Here is a 22505-nt window from a genome sequence, read left to right as displayed (position 1 = left end):
GTAAATCGGACATGCAACACAACTGGCCTTTTGACTATTTAAATGTGTCCTAAACTAGAGTCTCTTTGTCTCTCTTTTCTGAATCAGGATTGCTGTGTTATTGTGAGCGATGTGTAAATCGGACATGCAACACAACTGGCCTGTGTTTTGCTTTCATTGTAAAGTCTGCCGGACAATTTGTGACACAGGAGAGTCAGTGCATTCAGCAGGATGATCTTTACCCACGGGACAGGCCTTTCCAATGCGCCCCTTCCAACAACGGCAAGCATCCGTTTTGCTGCGACGTGCACATGTGCAACAAGAACCCAAAGGTCAACCCAGGTGAGAGAATAATATGATCTTCAAAGATTGTGTCTCTATAACTTCATACTTCATACTTGTCTCTTTGACTGTACATTGCTTGATTAAATGTATTTTTATTTTGTTGTTTTTTTTTTACCTTGAGCTCACAATATGTCAATACATTTCCATGTGACTTGTATTAAAGATACTAACCTTTGAGTGAACACTGGCTCTTGCGTCACAGAGATGTTTATAACTTGAAAGAATATATATTTATAACTCTCATGCAATCCACTTCGCAATGATGCTGGAGACATAAGTGCTTGGCTCTTTCAAGCCAGCTCTTTTGCCTAATTTGTTTAATCAGTTTGAGTCATGTGTTTTGATTAAGGGTGCTTTCACACTTGGTTCGCTTGCCTGGTCCGAAGCCGAGTTCAACCGCTCCACACTCCCCCATACCACATTATACTGCTCCCAACCTATGTTACATGAGCCACAACAAGGCGGCAAATGCATTCATCAAGCCAGCAGCTGTTTATCCCGTTGCTTAGTAAGGGTGACGCAGCAGAATGCGGCAAATGCATAACATTGCTCTCTGCACTTTTGTATATTTACGTTTTTGAACCGTTCGTTTTGTTTACAAATCTTCGGTACATAACGACACTTACGTCTGTGTTACGAATGTACTGCAAATGATCTGAAGAACACTGAAGGCGAACAGAAATGAGATAAACAGCTCTCTGTTTACAGCGCGTCAGTCACGCTCATCAGGAAAGTGAGTGAAACACACACACAAACACACATTTTTATCAAATAATAAGTCATTAATAGCGGTTCACTTCCGCGATTTGGTGTGATTGTGTTCACATCAGCAGCAAACCGTACCGGAGTTCACATGAACCGTACCCCAGACCACCCTTTTTAAGCGGACTCGTGTTCGCGTGTGCGCATCCGAGTTCGGAAAACAGCATTCACATCATCCAAACGAACCGAACTCTGACATCAGTCGAACCTGGGTGCACACCAAAAGTGCTAGTATGAAAGCCCCCTAAAAGAAATAGTGATTTGAAACTTCATACTTTATACTTTCGCTGTCTATTGTAGATGGTTTTGACTAGTTTTGACACAACTGTGAGAAGAATCATAATAGTTAATTATTTACCCTGATATTATAATCACAATTCGGAGTAGCAGGGATTCACAATATGTCGGAACAAATTTTTTTTAATGCATTTATTCATTTATTTATTGCTATTGAATATCTATCCAGTGGTATATCAAGCTTTATTGATGTTAACTAAACTCCTCTTTTATGAGCGTTTTTTCCTCAAACACTTTTTTATAGCAGAATTAGGGCCCTATGATAAAACACATAAGGAAAAAACGAACCCAATCACAGAAACCAAACATAAAAACGGAATTTAACGTGGAATGTCACGAAATTTATCAAATTTTGAATGAATTAATCAAAAATCAAATCGCAATATGGACTAGTATCTGTAAATATTAAGCTGGGAAAGTCGATTTTTTTAATATGAATCCTGCATGTGTCTCTGTTAATGAATGGACCAGAAGCGCGGCTTCGTTTATTACACACATATAACGCTCGCGGTGATTTCAGCGTCTGCCGTCTCTCTAAATGAGGACGCAAACACACGAAGAACATCTCCAGAACTGCTCTGAGAGTCACTTCATAAGCATTTGACCGTTTGATTTGGAAAAAAAAAAATCATAAGGCTATTTTAAGAACATATTGAATAAATTAAGTTGTTTTTAAGCATTTAAAGAATTAGACATGCTATAACACAGAATTAGGTAGCAATAAAACATATGGTGATGAAAAAATAAAACATTTTATAGGACCCTAAACATGTAATATTTGTTTATTTGTTTAAATTGATGTGAAAATTAATAAGTTTAATGATTTGAATTAATTAGACATGCTTTTTGATTAATAAAATTTAATTTAACCATTAAAAAGAGTAGAGAAAAATTAAAACGGAAAAAATGGAATTCAGAAAAATTAAAACAGAAAAAATGGAATTTGGGAAAAAATAAAACAGAATTTGGGAAAAAATAAAACGGATTTCATAGGGCCCTACAGAATACAAATGGATTGTTTATTCTATTTATCTTCAGTACTGTATTATATAGAAAATCACTTAAACTAAGCATAAAACTTTATTTTAGTTAATGTTTATTTATTTATTTAATAAATTTTTTAACAAGGTGCTCCAAACAACCACAAGTACGCCTCACTCAAAATTATACCAGCAGAAATGCTGCAGACCAGATGTTTTAAATCCACATATTCCAAAAAATAAATCCCAGTCCCCTTGCAATAGAATTTGGCTTGATGGGAAAAGTGCAGTGCACTTCACCAAATGTGTTTATGGCATGAATCAAAAGAGCCCATCAGTATAAATTGATTCAGCCACTTTTCACCACGGGAGCTCAAAAATAGTCACAAAAGAACTAACAAAGGACAAATAACATGCATGAAAATTCAAATATCAACAGAAATAACCTTCAACACAGTTTCACTTGTTTTGATCTTTTAAATGTTAATAATAGATCATTTCTATAGTTTAACTGTCTTGGTGAGCCGAAGCGCCATTCACACAGATTGCATTTAAAAACATAAGAGACGCAGTGCAATGGAATTAACCTTCACAAATTTGTGATGTTTTCTAAAAGTTTCAACTTATTTAACTTTGCATTGCTACATCTCTCGTGTGAGACCTTCTATACCTTCTGTATTTCTCTAATATTTTGAATGCATAATGGGACAAGTCATGGCCTAACGGTTAGAGTGTTGGACTTGCAATCCAAGGGCAGGAATTGTAGGTAGGGGGAGTGAATGTACAGCGCTCTCTCCACCTTCAATACCACGACTGAGGTGCCCTTGAGCAAGGCACCAAACCCCCAACTGCTCCCCGGGCACCGCAGCATAAATGGCTGCCCACTGCTCTGGGTGTGTGTTCACAGTGTGTGCACTTTGGATGGGTTAAATGCAGAGCACGAATTCTGAGTATGGGTCACCATACTTGGCTGTATGTCACATCAGTTTCATAACGCAGCGGGGCATCTCGTGGGCTAGACTAACAAAACATTAAAATGCAGCGATGTCACTTTCATCATTATCACTGCATTCCATGCTCCACTGAAAAGGCTCCCAGACGCACACATAACATTCGATTGCGCCATTTTTTTATTTTTTATTTGACTAATACTCATTCTTTATTCACAATCTCCTTATCACAAACAGGCACAGCACTCATTTCAGCATGTATTCGTGGGCTGTCTGCGTCACTCATAGCACGTGCCTATATCAAACATTTTTTCTATTGTAATCAATCAAGGTGTACTTTTGAGAAATTCCGATAACTTTTTATCGCCCAGGCCTAATTTTATGTTTAGATAGTCATTTACTCCTCTAGACTTTATGAAGTCAAAAGAATGTCTTTCAAAAGTATTTTAAAACCTCAATATTTTGTTGTGCCTATTACAATGTAGCAAGGTTGATTTTTGTTTTCTTTTGGTGTTTTGGCTAGAAAACGGTTTCAGTGTGACCAGTGCTCTAGTGTGAGTAATAGCTTTTATTAGTTATTAGTTATTTTGTTGCATCGTGCTCACAGCAGTAGTTGTCAAAAAGCCTTCCTTTGTCCCAAAGAATATTTGAAGTTGATATGTCTGGTATTTCTAGTACTTTTATTGAAAACTAAAATATTTCAATGTCGTACATCTTCTCCTTGATTGGGAACCACTAGTTTACAGCCTAAAAAGCATGTGTTTTGCTTCTTCCGGTTTCAGAGTTGCCTGATACTGAACCTGAGTCTCTGAGTCCCATAGCCTTGGCGGCAGTGATCGCCATCCCCATCTGCGTGCTGAGCTTCATGCTGGTGCTGCTCTTCTACATAAACATAACCACCACACAACACCACCATCCAAATCAAAAAGACCAAAACACCAACAACGACCACCCATTCCTCGCTGACGGCACCACGCTGAAGGACCTCATCTATGACATGACCACTTCTGGATCAGGCTCAGGTATTTTACAGATCATACTATTAATAGCTTGTTGTTGTTTTCCCCTATCTGCTTTCTAAGATTTCGGCTGTACCATTTTTTTATGTCACTTACTATTCAAAGATTCTCATCAAATCATCAAATTCCCTGGTAATTTCATATATTTGCAGGTTGTTTTTGTTGTAATACCCATCATAAACCCCAAAGTACGCTCAAGCCAATTTCATTTTCCATAATTTTGTTTTCAAAGCCCCTTGGGAACAATTAAGGATGTGTAAATTGACAGTTTAATGCTTTCCGTGTGTTATGAGCCTCATGCCAAGCTGGATTCACTGCAGGCTTTATCTTTAGTCCAGGATTTTAGTCCAGAATCTATCATGATTGCGTATTGTCCAAGCCAAGAAACACTGTACATTTGGCAGTGCCTCAGATGGAATATTTGTTTTTTAGCTTGTGAATGACTGTCATGATCTCATATCAAACATTGTGCATAGTATATGTCAAAGGTTCAAGGTCTGGCTGGTCTGCATGGCTCTGTTATCCCCTGCTGGCAGATGCTGTAATTAAACCATTATAAGGGCAAAAAGCATCTTTCTCCTTTTACGAGTAGACATTGTTGTGTTTTCTGACAAAAACAAGCAATTTATGAAGTATGATTTGTCAGACTGAAATGTACTTTCCCTCACTACCGTTTCTTGTCTTCTATAGGTTTGCCGCTGCTAGTGCAGAGGACCATTGCCAGGACCATCATCCTCCAGGAGAGCATAGGGAAGGGCCGTTTTGGAGAGGTGTGGAGGGGCCGCTGGCGTGGAGAGGAGGTGGCAGTGAAGATCTTCTCCTCCAGAGAGGAGCGCTCTTGGTTCCGTGAGGCAGAGATCTACCAGACTGTCATGCTTCGTCATGAGAACATCCTGGGCTTTATTGCTGCAGACAACAAAGGTCAGACATCAATAAAAGCAGTTCAGTTCTATTATGTTGAACTTTAGTAGCACTTTGCTTTCCATTTTGTGTGTGTGTGTGTGTGTGTGTGCGTGTGTGTGTGTGTGTGTGTGTCTGTGTGTGTGTGTGTGTGTGTGTGTGTGTGTGTGTGTGTGTGTGTGTGTGTGTGTTTAGGTGCGCAGTGTTTCAGATTTCTGTTTGTGGAGCCTTCAGTCAATTCTACAATATATATATAGTGTTTTAACAGTCAGGGGTTCTAAAAGGATATCAGGGAATTTTAAAAAGTTGTGATTTCCAGGCCTGGAAAAGTTATAAAAATCATGGAAAATTTTCTGTACAACAATTATTATGAGGTAATTTTTTTAATACTTCTTGTGCGCAAGAAAAACACAAATAATGACTTTATTCAACGATATAACCACATCTGACTTCACTATATTACCACATCAACTAAATAATATTCTTGTAACTTCATAAAATTATTTCACGAGAGTACCACATTTACGTTTTTTTGTTGTCTTTGCATGTAAAGAATATTCTTGTAACTTCATAAAATTATGGTTGAACCACTGATGTCACATGCCATCACAGTTTAACAATGTCTTTACCAACTTTCTGTTCCTAAAAACATGAAGTTGAGTTACTGTCTATGCAGGGACAGAAAGTTCTCGGATTTCTTCAAAAATATCTTAATTTGTGTTCTGAAGATGAACGAAAGTCTTATGGGTTTGGAACGACATGAGGGTGAGTAATTAATGACAGAATTTTGGGGTGAACTAATCCTTCAGTAAAAGTGTTTGTTAAACCCCCTTAACAGTAATTAGAAAAGCCTAGAAGATAATGGAAAAAGTCACTGAAATGTATTGGTCAAATGGACAAGGGAGTCTGTACTACCTGCTTAGCCAATTAAAGGGATAGTTCACCCAAAAACTAAGATTTTGTCAGCATTTCCTCACCCTCAAGTTGTTCCAAACCTGTATGAGTTTACAACAAAAGAAAAATGAAAAGATACTTTGAAGAATGCGGGTAACCAAACAGTTGACGTTAGCCATTGACTTCCATAGCACAGAAAAAAATACAAAGGAAGTCTGTGGCTACTGTCAACTGTTTGGTTCCCAACATTCTTGAGAATAACTGGTGTTCAACAGAAGAAAGATTTCATACATGATTGGAACAACATGAAAGTGAGTAAATTATGAAAGATATGTCATTTTTTGAGTGAACTGTCCTTTTATCAGTGGTGGCTGTGTCCATTCACAAAAACTGATAGTTTTGTCAGCATAATAAGCATGATTTTCAATTACTTTTGGCAGTTTTTTTAGTAAATATTCTGTGAAAAGTTTAATCAAATATTTATTTGTAACCATTTTAGTTATGCCATTCACTTTAATTAACAAAATCAATAAAGCTACTCAAAAAAGCATTCAGCAAAATTCTTGAAAATATTTTCCTAGAAAAGAAACTTAAAAGCTGCCAGATGTTGATTTATTTAGAAATTTAAAGCACGGCCACGTTCAGAATATGCTTACATTCTATTATCCCTCAAAGCGCAGAGCATTCAGTGGTTTCTCTCTCTGTGCATCTCAGATAACGGCACGTGGACTCAGCTGTGGCTGGTTTCTGATTACCATGAGCACGGCTCGCTCTTTGACTACCTGAACAGGTACACGGTCACAGTAGAGGGCATGATCAAGCTGTCTCTCTCCACCGCCAGCGGTCTGGTTCATCTACATATGGAGATTGTGGGCACTCAGGGTGAGTCACAATACACAGATCACTTTTCTTTTATCCTTCCTGAAACACAGACATATTTACATGAAAATGCACAGATTTTCATAGAAATATTCTGTTTTATGCTGTGTAACACAAGTTCCCATAAAACATAATTGTGATGTTTTATATGCAGTCAAGTAGATGAAAATAAAGGACCAACTAAATGTATTGCTGTTAAAGAAAACTCGAGATGAAAGAGACAGCCTTCATTTAATTAGAAGTCGTGTTTTATGCTGTACTGCATCGTGTTCAATCCTCAGGTAAGCCTGCAATTGCCCATCGTGATCTGAAATCTAAAAACATCTTAGTGAAGAAGAATGGAACCTGCTGCATTGCTGACCTTGGATTGGCCGTGCGCCACGACTCAGCGACAGACACAATTGATATTGCACCCAACCACAGAGTGGGCACTAAAAGGTCAGTAATTCATCACATGGCACCATTCACAGCGACATATGTCTAGATCCAGTCGACAGACACGCACTCTCCCACATTTGTATTCCAATGCACAGCGATACGGCTCCTAACTGGAGTGTTTGCTTGAGCTTGAGGGCTTTGTGTTCCTGAGAATATTGATTTTGTGAAACACCCAATGATTGTAGCTTGTGTGAGATTCAAAAGAGAGGGAGTCAGGCGCTAATGTGAGCGGTTTCGTAAAAAAGCACTTAGCGTCTGTTTGTTGTAATTTAGTGACATAACATCGCTCTCACACCTTCTTTCCTGTCTACTCTGTATTGTTCTGTGAAGTAGAGGATAAGAAAAGCCCAGAAATAAAAAAAGAAGTGACATAACAAGGACCCTTTGACCGTTTACCCACTCACAACCAAATATGCAGCGTTTCTGCCGAAATTACCCAGAATAGTTGTACCAGGAACTTTTTTTCCCAGGAACTGTTTTCCCTCCAGACCTGTTGCTTTCTGCGTTTCCACCGTGGTCTGAAGTACTGGGAAGATTAGGCAAATAGTCTGGTGACGTAGGTCTGCGCGCGTTTCTCAATACAAAGTATGCAAATTTCGGACTTAAATCCTCAAAACATCAGACTATCTTAGTTCTACACTCTAGTGTGATCTCCCGTGGACGGGACGATGCAAGACCAGTAATTCTGCAAACAGCAGCGTACTTGATAACATCAGTCAGCTCACCTTGGCTACTGCAATTTTCCTCACTGTATATTTACAATAAGACGAAATATGATATCAAATACCACTGCCTCCTTTCGTTTTCATTTAAACATAATAATAGCTCCAGAAATGTACTTCGTTCAGGGAAATGTGTATATATACAGCCATTACAATGAAATGAAATATTATATCAATTGCCTCTTTTTATTTTCATTTTAACATATAGATAAATTGAATTACCCAGATTTACCCAAAACGAATTATATTTTATGTTTAACCACTAAAGAGACATCAGAGCCAGCGGCAAATGTCAGAAGGACTAGCCGAGGTGAGGCTGCTCTCCGCGGATACATGAGCACTGAGCTCCCGCTGATCGCGTGGAGCTGACCGTTTCCGAAATCGGCGAAACACAGTTTTAAATAGGCGCTGTCTTTTAAATAAACCACAGATTTGAATTTTAAACAACTACATTCTCGCCTGAAATACTTTAAAAACTACATTTCATGACATAATAACAGTAATATTTTGAAAATGATCCGAATAAATGGTGGTTGAAATCACAATGCTGCGTGAACTCAACCAATCAGCATGTTTAGTGCCCAAGTCCCGCCCTAAAAGAGTTCTGGACCTTTGAAAAAGTACTACCTCGCCAGCAGGGACTTTCTGAGGGGCATTTTTTTACCAGCAACTTTATTTAGTTCCTGGTTCCTGCGGTGGAAACACACCGAGTACCAGCCCAAAGTCCCTAGTTCCTGGGTAAAGTTCCTGCGGTGGAAACGCGGCTATAGAAGTTGTTGTAGACAGGTCAGTGTTTGTTTTTTGTTATTGCTCTATTTGTTTCAAATGTAATTAAAATTTGATTACACATAATCTATGATAACATTCAATGATAAAATAATACATTTCTTGGAAAAGAAAACCTTATTTAAGTAGTATGCTTTAAATATTAATATAATAATACTTATTTTATTTAATTTTATTTTATTTATTATCGTTTGATTAGTTTTATATAAAGTTATATCTTTTATTTATTTTTGGTCTATTCATTTTACAAAGCAATTAATACAAAAATTACTTGTTTACAACATTCTATAAAAAAAAGAATCTATCTCGAAAGGAATCTAGAAAAGAATAGCAACAAAACTGCATTATTTGTTAATATTTAAAAATATTCTGTCTTAACGTAAAAGAAAAAATTACATAAAATGATACATTAAAATTATATCATAAATATACTGTCTCATGACTGTTTTTCAAGGTCAACTGTCTAAAATATTAGGGAAATATTAGTTAATTTGACCTTGACAGGGCAAGAGCAGTTCAGGTTGTAAAATGTCATGATGTGCGGCCCCTTAAATACTTGAGCAATAATATTCATGAGTTTTATTAGTAATTCATGATATTTGTTAAAAAATGTGCATCAGAGTTTTAGTTGGGAAAACAGTCCTCATCTCTGGCAGCTGACGACACACCTGCTAATAGCAGCTCCAGTAGTGGCATCACGTGAACCCTTCATACCTTTGTTTACTACTATAGTATGAAATAAACATGAATGGACATCAAAATGCAGGCTATTTTAAAAGATAGCCTACAGTACAACTTACTAAAATGTCTTTGCTCATTCACTGCTCATTCATTTTTCAAACAGCAGAAAATGTGTAAAACTTAAATGATGGCAAGTAACAATACATTTACCACAGAATAACCATTTGGCGTCCATAAGCTCATCAGTCAGCTAAAAAAAAAACAGCTATAAAGAGGAGCATTTTGCTAAATTTATGCGCTATATTTTTACTTAACCTGTTGTCTACATGATAAGAAAAATCCAAGGCGCTAAAGATAAAATTCAACAGGACGACTGAAATGTTCAAGTGTTTAATAAAATAAATAAAACTGTTTATTCTGTGGCACTTAAAAAAATAATTTGGTATCTAATTTTGTTTCTTATAGCCAATGGTTCCTTAATTGATTTTTAATTTTTTTATTTTTGTCTGGTGCCCTGGTTAAACAAGATAAATGTTGTATGCTTAATTTCATGATATGTGTGAGATTAATTGTGATTAATCACACAAATATGGTGTGATTAATCCAATTAAAAATTGTATCTATTGACAGCCCTTTATACACACATATTTATACATATATATCTATATACACATATATTTAAAGTGTACCATCATTAAATTTAAAGGGGTCATGAACTGAGAAACCAAAATATCCTTTTGACATACATTTTGACATATAAGAGGTCATTGATGAAAACAACCGCCAAGTTTCCGAGCTCAAAACTTTCTGGTTAGTCTGTTGAGAGTGGAACCACACTTCTCGGACCCCCTCAACAGGCCTGAGATCTTGAGATGACTCAGAGGACACTCAGAGGGTGAGATGTGTGCTGCGAAGGATAGTGCTGAAGGGACCCTACTACCCCTTTTGTCACCACAAGAGTGTGTCACATTGAATCTACCGCGAGAAGCTCTCAGCGGTGCACCCATTCTCTTCTATACCCCCTGGATACTACATGCGCACACACACACTTACCTAGACTACTGCTGGGTGTGACAGGCTGTGACACCCACACACCGACATTCATATATTCCAGTATACAACACCCACTACCATGTCCTGCTGTGATGATAACTGAATGTGACTTTTGAATGTCAAAGTGCTTCCTCACAGTCTTCTGTCCCCCTAGGGCTCACTTGAGTGATGTCATCTAGCCCGTCTTCATGGTTTTCAAAGGAAAACTGTGTTTTAGGCCACTGTGCAACCCACAAGACACCCTCAGCAGCTGAACCGTTAAAGCTTAGCCTTAAGCAATCCTACCTTAGCACCTGTTGTTATCTGCCATATTATCCAACAAGTATTTTTTTGCTCCCACTTTATATTAGGTGGCTTTATACTGTATATTTAGATTTAAACTAATCATTTGATACAGTGCTCTTATTGTGTGCATACATGTTTTTAGATTACGCTTATATTTATAAAAATGCCTGCATGTAATTACATTTAGAATTAAACTGTTATTCCAAACCTTACCCGTATCACAACTCAATAGCAGCAAAAGTGTCTTGCAATACAGTGTGAACACAATAAGTACATTGTACTCGTTTTTTTTTTTTTATGTAAGTACATAGTAGTTAAGTATCCCACCTAATATGAAGTGGGACCCTTTTTTTTACCCTTTTCTAATGTAAGACTATGGAGGTCCTGCCTTAAAACACATTTTGCATTAAATTATCCAAAGACACAGTTAAATGTTAAACCGTACAGTAGTGAATCTGTATTTTTTATGTCTTTAAATAAAAGTGTCACCTTTCATTCCCAAATGAGCATATATAAATCCCACCAAGATTCTGCAGTCTTTTTTCAGATTTTTGCAGCCAGACATTTTGGTGATATTTGCAGCAATTTTTGTGTTGATTTGCAGAAAAAACCCATTATCAAAGTCCATTATCATTATAAAAATCATTATTTATTTATATAATTGTATTAGTGATAATAAGAGAAGTTACCTGTAATTTTTTTTTGATAAATTACTGAAATCAGTTGCGGTCCGTTCATTTCGCTTGTTTGGAAAGATGACAGACAATTGTAGGTCGCAAATTAATTATAATTGGAGATTTTAAAAAAATTAAGATATTACAAATGGCACTGCCTCAAATCTGAACTTTTTTCCCTTTAAAAAACACCTTTTCTTATATAATCTGTTTTTTGTTTTTTTGTTTTTTGCAGAAACTAATATTACCTTTTGTAATCTCTCTCTCTGTATTCATTTGACTGTAATACCTGCTTTCCTTGATTATGGTTCCCAGTTTCCAAAGTTTTAATCTTGGTAATTTCTTGAAGAAAAACAGCAGATAAAATTGCATTGCAGTGTCACACATTGTTCCAGTGCATGTAAGAGTAATACTGAAAATTGTTTTTCAAAAAGATTTTGTGAGCATATTTTACCGAAAGTAATGCTCTTCACAGAAAATGTGTAGTTTATTCCTGTGGGTAGTTTTGTGAAGTTTGTCAAAATGAGCAGCCGTATAAATAAAGTTAAGGGTGTAAATAATGTTAAGCTGAGGGATTTCTCATGTCATCTGTCATGTTCACAGGTATATGGCCCCTGAGGTGTTGGATGACTCCATTAACATGAAGCACTTTGAGTCTTTTAAAAGGGCAGACATCTATGCCTTGGGTCTGGTGTTTTGGGAAATTGCTCGCAGGTGTTCAATTGGAGGTACGACACTGTGAAAAAAAAAAAAATTATGATAATGACTGGATTTATGTTCTTCAGTGTCTTATTTATTAGACTAATTATTTATTAGACTATTTACTAGTTTATTAGTTCATTGTTTTTTTTTTTCGGTTTTTTTTTGTAATTTAAAAACAATTGTATTAAAACATTTCAAATTATTATTATTATCTGATTAGAATATAATTAATATGTAATGTGTTATATTGTATTATAATTAGTGCTGTCAAACAAGTAATCGATATTAATCGCATCTAAAATAAGTTTTTGTTTACATAATATACGTGTGTATACTGTGTATATTTATTATGTATATATATAAATACAAAAACATCCATGTAAATAAAAAATAAAAATAAATTAATTATAAACAAGAAACATATCTATAAAAAACATAAAAAAAAAATACACAAAAGCAAAAAAACATCAATAATTCCCAAATAAATATTTGACCCTGGAGCACAAAACCAGTCTTAAGTCGCTGGGGTATATTTAAAGCAATATCCATAAAATACATTGTATGGGTCAGAATTATTGATGCCAAATATTGTCCGATCCTAACAAACCATACATCAACTGAAAGATTATTTATTCAGCTTTCAGATGATGTATAAATCTCAATTTCGAAAAATTTACACTTAAGACTGGTTTTGTGGTCCAGGGTCACATATTGTACGTGTGTGAGTTATATGTACATAATAAATATACATAATAGACATATTATGTAAACGAAAACATTTCTTTTGGATGCGATTAATCGTGATGAATCATTTGACAGCTCGAATTATAATCAATCCCATATTGGTTTCAGGTTTTTGGAGCCCACTTTGTTTTATACATAAGGTTCAGTACTCTTTTATTGTAACAGCATATATAAATATGCTCTTGTGGGCTATGCTCTCTGTTCAGGCATCCATGAGGACTACCAGCTGCCCTACTATGACCTTGTACCATCTGATCCATCAATAGAGGACATGAAGCGGGTAGTGTGTGACCAAAAGCTTCGTGCCAACATCCCTAACAGGTGGCAGAGCTGCGAGGTGAGCGCTTCTTCAGCTTTATTCCTTTTTCTGTGGATGATTTTGTTCGTAGATGATCTATTCCTCCCAAACTGCCCATTTTCATCTTGTTGATCTATATTAAATTGCTCTTCCTCTGATTTCTTCAAGCATTTGTTCTACACAATCAGCATAAGTAGAGGTGGCACTCTGTTTTCACTCTATCTTGAAGCGCTTTTCTCTGCTGTGAAAGGGAAGATTCGATTACATCCAATTTGCAGTCGTAAAAAGCCTCTAATCTAACTAAGCGTCTGCAGAGCTATTACAGCTTGCCGGCGTAAAAGACACATTTCATGATAGTGCTGCCCAATATTAAAAGGTTTTCTGATTTTCACATTTTGTAAGTGATTTTTTAGAGGGGAAAGCAGATGTAGAGCTTCAAGCTTATTAAATCAGACCTAAACTGACATGCTGGATTAAATACTGGGACCCATGCTGTGAAAAAATGTTTGGCCCCTGTCTGATTTTCTGAATTATCAAGTGTTTACACTGAATGCCATCAGATCGTCAACCGACCCCCTTAGTGTTATTTATTTTTATTTATACATTTTTATTGTTTATATATTTTGAAATAGTGTTTATTTTTATATTTTCAGTTTTCATTTTAATTTTCAGACTTTTGTGATTTTTATTAGTTTTTATTGCCTTTTAGCTTTCAGCTTTTAGCTTTTTATTTCAGTTTTAGTTTAAGTACTTAAGTAAAGTATTTTAGTACTCCAGTTTAAACTAATTTAAGTCAGTTGCCAAGGCACCACTTTTAATTTTCAGCAAGTTTTCCATCTAATACTTATCTTGTTTTAGCTTGATTTCAGTTAATAAAAACAGCTTTTATAATTCTAGTTTAAGTTAAAGGGGACATATTATGCCCCTTTTACAACATAATATAAGTTGCAGGTGCACAATGTGTCTGTGAAGTTTCAGCTCAAAATACCCCACAGATAATTTATTACACCGTGCCCAAAATTATCCTTTTTGGGTAGGAGCAAAAACACGCTGTTTTTGAGTGTGCGTCTCTTTAAATGCAAATTAACTGCCCCCCCCCCCTCCAGAAGAGGGCGGAGCCTTTACAGCTCATGCTTCAGATACTCCAGTATTTAGTACAAAACTGGAGAATGTCACACAGCGAATAGAACTCTCAAAAATGGATCGATACCAACTGTTCGTGTTCCAACTTCGTTAAAAAAAAATAACAACGTGGCTCTGGTGTTAACAAGCACATTCAGAAAGATGATTTGCAAACATTAACAAAATATAAAGTGAGGTACTTGTGTGTGCTGCATATGAAGTTGGATCACGAACAGTTGATATTGATCCATCTTTGAGAACCAACTTCTGTGCAAGTCCTGCATTTCTATGAACGTTGTTTGCAAAGCAGGATCTATGCTAGGGCAGATCATCACCCCATAGATATGTATAGGTAGATGCCCTATTGCAGGTGTTTCTATGGGCCGATATACGTAAGCTGTCCGCCATATTGGAGGACATATTGAGAGCAACACTCACGAGCAAGTTTCTGGTGCATTTGCACTGCAACTGTAGTTATACACATGTATGAATATTTATATCTTCAGAAGATGCTTTTGCTAAACTAATACAATACATCAAGACATTTAAAAGGTACTTTAGTTTAAAAACTTGTAATACTGAGTTCATATGAAAATGTATCCAGTTTCTTCAGGAATTTAAATTAAGGTGGTTTTTACAACCAGATGCTGCACAATGTTGTTGCATCTTGAAACTCATTAATTGTTGTTGTGAATGACGACATAGATGGATCTGGACAATCAAACGGTCACACTTTTTATTAGGTGGCCTTAACTACTATGTACTTACATCAAAAAATATGTATTTTTCTATTTTCTATCTTTGTCAACACAAAAGTGCATTCTGTGTGAATGGCGCCTAGCGATATGAACGCGTCACACTTGAGCGGTTAATCACGCGCGCTGACATGCGGTTGAATCGTTCTTTTCTCTTTACTGTTATCATTGGCATATTGTCAAAGTGTCTAATTCTAACATATGGTAATATTTCTATTCAAAATCACGATTCCTCGATTTCTAAGAAATAAAATCCTGGCAAAACATTAAATTGGGTTTGCAAGGATGAATGCTCATAATGAATAACCCTTTTTACGAATTTCATTAATTTTGGATGTGACTTCCATGTAGCTGAGTGCTCTTTTTGTTTTTGTTAAATACAGACAGTGTAATTTAGATCACTGACATTCAATCCTTCACCTCACTCTTTCAAAGTGCTGATTCGTATGGATTACTTTCTGAAACTTCACCTGTTTCATAAGCTTGTCAAACTCCAAGTTCACCTGAGTTAAAGTTTGGAGCGTTTTTCTGTATGCACAGGTGTGTTTAATAGAAAGAGCTGTCTAGACAGTGATGTGTGATAAAAAGGACGAGAGAAGGCCACAGCAGATGCTTCATGCTCTCTGCTTTAAAAACACAACTGAATGCCCAGGGTTTTCAGAAGTGACTAAACGCAATGTTTTCTTCCATCTTAAGCTTACAAAGTTTTCTTTATATGACTTTAAGTAATTAAGCGAATGCTTATGTTTGGCAAAGTTAAGAGTGTATTATAGGGTCATCAAATTGCCAAGCGAGGCAGTGGCTCTTGAATTAAAAGGTTTGAGGAGCCAAATGACTTGAGTTGAAAAAGATTACAACATTGCTTGATAAAGATGGTTGTTCAGAAGTGCCTTAGTTCATTGAGGTCATAGCTTCTTACTTTAGCTTTTATCTAAAGTGACTGCTATGTTGAAGGGACATTGTAGTATATAGTATTTAGTATAATGTGCTTTAGCCATTTTTAGTAGTTTTTCTATCATTTGTAATTCTATTTTAGTTTTGATAATTTTAGTACTTCAGCTTATTTTATTTTACTTAGTTTTATTCAAATGCCAAGTCAATATTATTTTCTTCTTTGAATATTTATAATAATTTCAGCTTTATTTAAATTAACAAAAATAACTGTTAATAGTTTGAGTATTAGTTATCAGTACTAACTATCATGAATATTTATCTTTAATTACATGCTGTCATATCATCACCAGTAAATAGGCTGATGTAAATTTCAAAATTCTCATTGTAGTAACAATTTCCAGTTCATTTTGATGTCACAAGAAGTTCCACCAGTCCCAAATAATTAAATGATTGGTAACAGCAATATATGGCTGGTAAAGCTCAGTAGTTTTAGCAGTCATTCTCTTTGTGCATGTACACAAGTGATGCAAGAGAAGGTTAGGGAATGTGTATAGCATAATAATTATACCTGTGATAGCATCTGTCTCCTCGTGCCCGCAGGCCTTGCGTGTGATGGCAAAGGTCATGAAGGAATGCTGGTATGCCAACGGAGGCGCTCGCCTCACCGCACTTCGTGTGAAAAAGTCTGTATCTCAGCTCAGTCAACAAGAAGGAATCAAGATCTAGAGCAAAACTCTCATCATCTTTACAATGCCTATCCACTCCCTCCACTCATCTAGAGAGGACAGCGAGGGACCTACATCCGGTGTGGAGGTTTACTTCAATTAGGAATATCGAGGGACCAGAAACGATTGGTGCTGTTTCACTGTTGTCCATGAACAGATACTTCCTCACCATGCAAGAACACCTCAGTCAAACTTTACCAGCCATGCTTCATCTGGTGAGTCACCAAACAACAACCACAGATGGCCATTCGGTGTCATTGTTGTGCTTTTCAAACTGGACTTGAGCCTTTTGGACTTGTTTCTGTATATAGCCTGTTGTCTCTAGATGTACATATCTGACTTGCTTGTATGCTCGTATATTCACGTGTAGATTAACACAGAAACAAATACTGTACATAATGACGTGCTGCAGTGTTTGTCCCAGGAAGTGCCACTGCTCTGAAACAGTCCTGTTTACCATATTTGGTAAAAAAGGATCTTTGTAGGTATCAAGTCACTATGTCTCTTTACAACCCGCATTGGATTTACACCAAGCACTTGTTTGCAAACAACTCATCAATTGAAGAAAACATTGAAAGTAAAAAGAATAATATTCTGCTGATTGCTGTAGCAGCAACTCATTATGTGGAAGTGTTTTCATAATGTGGCTCGCGTTACGAAAACTGGGTTAGTCATCAAAAGCCATTTGTACAAAGGCCAACTTAGCTACAGCACATCTACGTGAATGTAATAAGGATGTGTATGTTTTATGCACATTTGAAAGGATGGTGCTGTCATGATGAAGATCCGATTATATTTTTAATTCATGCACCTTCAGGCTTTAAAGGGTTAGTTCACCCAAAAATGAAAATTCTGTCAAAAATTACTCGCCCTCATGTCCTTCAAAACCCGTAAGACCTTCGTTCATCTTTGGAACACAAATGAAGACATTTTTGATGAAATCCAAGAGCTTTCTGAACCTGCATAGACAGCAAGGGTCCTACCACAATCAAGGCACTGAAATATAGTAAGGACATTGTTAAAATGGTCCATGTGTTTCCATCAGTTCCATTAACCGTAATTTTACAAAGCTACGAGAATACTTTTTGTGCGCAAAGAAAACAAATGACGACTTGGTTCAACAATTTCTTGTCTTCTGGGACAGTCCTCCACCATTATCAACACATGTGCATTGCTTTCCTCTGCTTATGAAAAAGGTGAAGTGTGTGTTCTATGTCAGCAGCACCATGCGCATGCGTCGCTAATGGCGGAGGACTGTCCCGACTGATGTCACATGAACCATTTTAACGACGTCCTTACTACGTTTCTGTGGCTTGATCGTGGTAGGACCCTTGCTGTCTACAGAGGGTCAGAGAGCTCTCAGATTTCATCAAAAATATCGTAATTTGATGAACGAAGGTCTTATGGGTTTGGATCGACATCAGGGGTCGATCCAAGTAATTATTGCATTTTTGGGTGAACTATCCCTTTAAGAAAACATGGACACCTGTAGCTCAGAAAGACACTAACTATGACCTATCTACATGTATCTACATTGTATTTTTCTCTGTGTATAAAGTCTGTACATGTTCCTCGGGTTGAATTATCCAATTTTGCTGTACATGCTGTTTTTATGGAGCCAGATTCATTCAGATTAGTAAAATACACCATATTGATTGTGACCTCATGCATATAGTTGAGGATTAGTCTTTGAGCCGCAATCTCGTGGATTTTTTGTGTTACTCTGTTTGTCTGTATTTGGTCAAGCTAAGCAAAAAGTGCTCCTTTAAAAAAAAAAAATGTTTTATAGCTGGAAGGTACGAGTGCTAAAAGTCAATGAATTTGATCTTGAAACATTTTAGACAGTCTGTAAACATTTTAAAGAAATCTGTTTTTATTTGGACAGCCAAATCTAAAACCGAAAGGATCTTCTGGGGTGTTTTTAACAAGTCAAATCAGGTGGAAATCTCTGTGTATCGTCCTCGTCCCTCCTTTGAAAGTCCATGTAACCAAAAGTGACACTTTAAAAAGTTCATGACGAGATTATAAAAGAAATTCAAATAAATCGTGCTGTTCTTCATATAAAGCGATTGTGTCTTTACTGAAGACTTGAATTAAATTGCTTGATTCATGAGGATTTCTTCTACAATGTCTGTGAACTTTGTGAAGCGTCATAGTTACAGTAAAATGGAATTTAGTTTTATTAAACATATCCTTGTGTCAAAGATAAACAAAAGACATACAGGTTTGAAATGAATAATTGATGACAGATTTTTTCATAACTACCAGTCACTCTGGATTTTTGTTAGAAACAATGCCAACAATCACCAACAGCCTTCAGAACATTACAGTCAAAGAATGAAACAAATGTCTAGATTTCTCTAGATATTCACACCCTCAGCAGCTCAGATATTTTCTAACAATTCAGTTTTTTTTTTTTTTTTTTTTTTTTTTCTTTCATTTATTTTAACTAAAGTGTCAGTGTACACATTTTTTATACAGCGGGTAAAATAAGTATTGAACACGTCACCATTTTTCTCAGTAATTATATTTCTAAAGGTGCTGTTGACATGAAATTTTCACCATATGTTGGTAACAATCCAAGTAACCCATACATACACAAAAAGCAAAACAAATAAATTTAAAAAAGTTCTGTGTATAAAATAAAATAGGATGACCCAGGGAAAAAGTATTGAACACATGAAGAAAGGGAGGTGCAAAAAGGCATGAAAATCCAAGACACCAGCAGAAATCTACAAAATCAGTAATCAGAAAGCAATTTCCATTCAGTATTTTCAATTTGAGCTTAAAAGGGGGTCACACTACAATAGCACCAAACTGTTCTGTAACCCACATTGGCATTAACTTGATGAATGAACGAGTTCCTGCTCAAAAAGGCAGGAAATGATGTGGGATGCAGCCAGGAACACTTACACTATGATATGCAATCTCACTGTGTTCTCCAGTGCATGATGCAATACAAGTGCCTCAATTTTATAAAGATTTCTGCTTTCTGCAAAGTCACAAATTACTGGTATTTCCAATCCCCGAAACCCAGAATGGATCTGTATTTGCAATGGTTTTCTGCATTTTTAAAGTCATACCATTCTTCTTTGTTAATTTCAAGGTTATGGTTTATGTGCAGACAGATTTTGCTATTCACAGTCAGTTTTCTTTGTATTTTAGTCATTCCAGAAGCCTTTTTATATTGAGTCTCTACCAAGAGCTTGAACAAAATTCAAAAAAAAAACACTATAACATCAAATAAAAAAAAAACAGTCGAAACATCACTTTAAAAAACAATACAGTGCAAAACACAAAAATAACTCATGTCAAAGCATACCTCTTTGGACAAATATGATCATTTACCTCAGTGTACATAAAGGTTTGTTCATTTAGATGTGACATTGATTTGTGCAAAGTGCTTGCAATGAGAAATGTTTGTATGTTTTATTTGATTCATAGAAGAAATTGCCGATGATGATAGTATTCCAGTGCTCTACCTAATGTTTGAAACACTTGGCAATCTCTGCAAATGAGAAAGATGTTTTTGTCTTATTTTCTTCTTCAGTGTAATGTTGTCATTTGGAGTGGAGTGTTCACGGGTCTGATTGAGGAAGTGTCAGATAAATCGCTGTTAATGGATGAGAAGATGAACGCTCAACTAGTACTGGATATCTCTTTTTTTCTGTGTTAAACTTGTAAATTTGAAATTCATAAATAGCTACTTATTTTACCTTGGAGAATTTTGGTGTATTTCTTGAAAGCTCTACCAACACATTTCTTTCTTCACAACTTGTCAAAGTCCACCTGCTGCTTCGATCACAACCATGTATCTAGAATACGTGGGGAATGTTTTCATAAAAAGCAAATTTGTCATTTTTTCAGGCAAAGTGCGTTCAAATAGAGGTTTTCAAGGTCCAGTGTGAATAAAGCTGAATTTAAATTCAAGGTGACAAGATAGTCTATGCATGACCTGACATTTAATTCATCTCCAAAATGAGGCGATGTGATCATTATGAATCTTGCACACTCTCATGCAGTGTAAAATTCATTCATACTTGAAGTCCGAGGGCAAAATGCAGGAAAAAATAAATACAAAAATGAAAGGTTAGTGTAAAGCAGTGAAGGCCTATTTGATTTCTTAGCCAATTAAAAGTAAGAGATAAGAAAAATAAAACCTGGTATTATATTTGATATTTCTGTCCCCCTCACTTCTGAATTGATGGCTACGCCCCTGACCTCAACACAACACAATACAACAATCAGGTAAGGGAAAAATGCAGGAGCAGTTCAAATGGGTCTCAAGGCTAAAAGAAACAGCACATGTAAAAAAAAACTGACTTGAGAAGAAATTTGATCATCATGTGTTGTCTTAAACATATACACCATACACTGTAAACATCTAGTCAAGTTCATTTAATCCCTGATAACACTGAATATTTAACTGTGTGCGAGTCTATAATGTTGCCACATGTTCCGTGCTTACACTGGTTTCCTGACTACCGTACATCTTAATTAGGGCTGCAACTAACGATTATTTTGATAATCGATTAATCGGTCGATTATTTTTACGATTAATCGATGAATCGGTTTATTAAATTATATTTTAGCCCATCCCACCCCCAAAACAAGTAAATTATTAACAAAGGGTCTTTATCATTCAACATAGACTTTTTAGAGATTTTAACCATTTTGCATTGTCATATCCTCATCAAAAACATACCTGGAGTTGTGTTTTATTATGTTAGTTATCCTTTGTCGAACTCTTCTGCAATCAAAACACTGACCCATACATACTCTAGCAAATTTCACAAGGAGATTTCAAATAATGTTTTCACCATGGCAGTCGTTAGGGCTCCTATAGTAGTTTAACATCCCGAACAAAGCTTATTAAGGAATCTATCAGAACATATTTTCACGAAGAATAAGAATAAAACAGAACAAAATTGCAGTAAATTGCATTTTATTTTATATTATTTTTTTCCTGTAAACACACAGCTTATACCTGGGAAACAGCTTTATAGCTTATGCTGTGAAATTGTAAACAATCCTTCGAATAAAGTGCCAATGGCATGAAACCTGAATGTAACTCACAATTTAAAATAAAATTTAAAGTAAAATCCATCAGAAGGTTGTCCAGAAAAAAATTGGACACACAAAAAAAACCTGCTGTGTGAAAAAGAGCAGTGAATGCTTAGAAAAAAGTGCATTTCAAATACATTTAAACATTAACCTCTCTCATTTAGTCATAATTAGGCTGCAAGACTGAATTATGAACTGGTAAACGACAAAGCTTTAAATGTTAATTGTTAAAAAGCAATGTTATCAGCTTTTACGACTAAACATTTGCAAACAACATTGTACGGCAGAATCTCCACAAATAAGTCTTTACACACATTTAAATATGTAGTGGTCCTTATAACAGTGCAAAATTCAAAAATGTAATAAAGCGATAAAATGTTAACAAAAACAGCTTATGCGTGAACTGACAAGAATTCGACTACCTGTGGGAAATGAGGCAGAACACTATTCACTCATTATTTGAGAAAAACTTTGCATTACAGTGCAAAAAGGTCAACATGTCCAAATGAGAGCAGGGTTTTTCCTACATTGAAAATATTTTGAGAGCAGGGTTTTTC

At 36.0% G+C, this 22505-nt stretch overlaps 1 protein-coding gene across 1 annotated transcript in view; it reads left to right on the top strand.

Annotated features, from left to right (window-relative positions):
- The window catches only part of LOC109083140 (TGF-beta receptor type-1-like), a 33570-nt gene extending 15770 nt beyond the window's left edge, over positions 1-17800 (top strand). Inside the window, exons 2-9 of the mRNA XM_042718197.1 lie at positions 88-321; positions 4096-4335; positions 5023-5253; positions 6841-7008; positions 7287-7443; positions 12248-12372; positions 13297-13427; positions 16760-17800. Coding sequence (XP_042574131.1) covers positions 88-321; positions 4096-4335; positions 5023-5253; positions 6841-7008; positions 7287-7443; positions 12248-12372; positions 13297-13427; positions 16760-16885 — 1412 coding nt within the window. The 3' untranslated portion in view covers positions 16886-17800. The remainder of the gene's footprint in view (positions 1-87; positions 322-4095; positions 4336-5022; positions 5254-6840; positions 7009-7286; positions 7444-12247; positions 12373-13296; positions 13428-16759) is intronic.
- The last annotated feature ends 4705 nt before the right edge of the window (positions 17801-22505 follow it).

Source organism: Cyprinus carpio, chromosome B2 (assembly GCF_018340385.1).
Source record: "Cyprinus carpio isolate SPL01 chromosome B2, ASM1834038v1, whole genome shotgun sequence".
NCBI classification, from domain to species: domain Eukaryota; kingdom Metazoa; phylum Chordata; class Actinopteri; order Cypriniformes; family Cyprinidae; genus Cyprinus; species Cyprinus carpio.
This window is presented reverse-complemented; position numbering and strand designations above follow the sequence as displayed.